This window comes from Humulus lupulus, chromosome 5 (assembly GCF_963169125.1).
Source record: "Humulus lupulus chromosome 5, drHumLupu1.1, whole genome shotgun sequence".
NCBI lineage: Eukaryota > Viridiplantae > Streptophyta > Magnoliopsida > Rosales > Cannabaceae > Humulus > Humulus lupulus.
In genome coordinates, this window is record NC_084797.1 from 204,552,978 (window position 1) to 204,555,364 (window position 2,387).

The 2,387-nt window shown below is 35.9% G+C and overlaps 1 protein-coding gene across 1 annotated transcript; it reads left to right on the forward strand.

The window, feature by feature from the left end:
* Nucleotides 1–1,117: 1,117 nt before the first annotated feature.
* On the forward strand, nucleotides 1,118–1,647 carry LOC133779889 (uncharacterized). Its single transcript, XM_062219787.1, has 2 exons — nucleotides 1,118–1,463; nucleotides 1,514–1,647. The coding sequence occupies exons 1-2, from the start codon at nucleotides 1,118–1,120 to the stop codon at nucleotides 1,645–1,647; spliced, it is 480 nt and encodes a 159-aa protein (XP_062075771.1).
* Nucleotides 1,648–2,387: the final 740 nt, after the last annotated feature.

Below are 2,387 nucleotides of genomic sequence, written 5' to 3' on the forward strand. Positions count from 1 at the left end.
TCAAATTTCAGTCTTTTTGGGCTTTGTGTGGAAGTCAGGGAGCCTTAGTAGTGGGTCCGACATATTGAACCTAGCTCTTCTCCATGCAAGCTCGAATTGTTAAGCCCCATTTACCTAAGTTGGACTTAATTAGGTTATTGTTTTTATTTGGACCTAATAATTGATTAGAAACAAATTAATTCTAATTTTTGGATTGATTTTCAATGTGTATTTTTAGAATTAATGGGAAAATTATAAACTATGGTTTATTGATTTATTTTAATAATTTGGCAAACCCAAGTTGGTAATTTTCAAAAGAATAAAATACTAAATCAAGAAAAATTAAATAATGAGTTTTTTTTTTAATTTTGAATTCGATCTCCACCGTTGATTTAACGAGGTTAGGGTTTAGTGGGGCCTAATGACGATTTGATTTCGTCTCCCTATGGAAGGTGTTCACTGGACTCTTAACATGGTTGAATTTCTTAGGATAGATGGTTATAGATGTACCTTCTATAGACTCATCCCTACGATGAATATAGGAATTAAGTCTATGATAATCAAAACTGTGGGTCAAACTCATAAAGTAAGAAATAATTTGTTTTCGTTACTTTGATCGAATGGATAGGTTATTAATAAAAGTCTAGGATGTTTTATTAATTGAGTTGTTTCTCTATTTGACTAAGTGAATATTTGTGACTCTCGCCTACCGGGGCACATATGTTCATGGCTAGTTGAAAAACCTAAGAAATAGAAAGATAAATTTTTAGTATTTACTTATCTTTAAACATCGTTGATATGTTATGGTATTTATGAAACTTGTATGAATGAATGTTTGTTGAAAAATGCGTTGATTTCTACTTTATTGATAATTGTAGCTCTATGGCCTTCAATCCCATTATATCTCTTATGTCGAAGGAGTTGTTAACTGACGAGAACTTCATGAAATGGAAGTCTAATATCAACATAGTGTTGATCAACGACAACTCAAAATTCGTGATGAATGAAACTGAACCTGACTTTTTTTGGAGAGAACGCCTCGAAGGCTGTGAGGGAGAAGTATGATCGTTGGACTGCTGCAAACAACAAGGAAAAGGCCTAAATGCTCGCCAACATGTTAGAAATGCTAAGGACTAAGATGGAAGATGTCAAAACTGCTTACGGCATCATGGAGAAACTCCACGAAATATTTGGGCACAAGTCAGCGCAAGCTAGTTTCGAGGCTACCAAGAATTATGTGAACTGTAGGATGGCACCTGGTCAACATGTTTGTGATCCTTTTATTAAGATGACAAACTACTTCCAAGAAGCTGAGTTGCATGGAGCAACAGTAGATGAGAAGACTCAAGTTGGAATCATTCTCAACAACCTTCCACCTAGTTTCCTTACGTTCTCCACGAGCTATTTTCTTAACAAGTTGAACTATGGAATGACTCAGTTATTGAATGATCTTCATATGTATGAAGGAATAAATGGTGGACTGAGTAAATGACCTGAGAAGAAGGCTGCTACTATTGGGGGTGCTCAAACCTAGCCTCTTCCTCGAAGAGCAAGAAGAGAAAGGCAAGGAAGGACAAAAAGAAGGCTAAGAAACAAGCAGCTGGAAAGGCACCATCAACTGAAAAGCTTGCTGGAGCAAAGCCAACTAGCAAGAAGGCTAAAGGATAGTGTTTCCACTGCAAGGAGGAGGGGCATTGGAAGTGTAATTGCCTCGCCTTCAAGGCAACTGGAACCCAAGGTAATAATAATTTATTAGCCTTGGATGCATGTGTTTTAGAGGATGATTCTTCTGTTTGGATAGTTGATTCAGGATCTACTAATCATGTGTGTATTTCTTTGCAGCTACTTAGCAACTGGAAATCAGTGAAGGAGGGCAAGTTAGAGCTTAGAGTTGGAAATGGTGAATTTGTGGAGGTTAAAGCGAAAGGACAAGCCCGTTTAAATTTTGGAAATAAATTTATGTTGTTGGATGATGTTTATTTTATTCCAAACTTTAGTAGGAATTTAGTTTTAGTTTCTTTATTACATCAACAACGATTTGTTGTTACTTTCACAAGTTTTAATATATCTATTTCATTTAATGGATGTGAATTGTGTGTTGGATGTATGGAAAATGGCTTGTATATTTTGCAACCTAATGAATCACTCGCGCTTAACAATGAATTGTTTAAGGTAGCTGATCCTAGGACCGCCAAACGACAGAAGATCGATAATGATCACATGACATACCTTTGGCATCTTCGTCTTGGTCATATTAACTATGATAGGATAAACAGACTTACAAAGTGTAGAGACCCATAATTTTACTTAGCTAGTTAGATAGTAGTAGTAGTAGTAGCAATATCTAGTAGTAGTTATTGTATGTTAGTTACCGTGGATTTTGGTTCAAACCGGGACTTAGTTGGAAA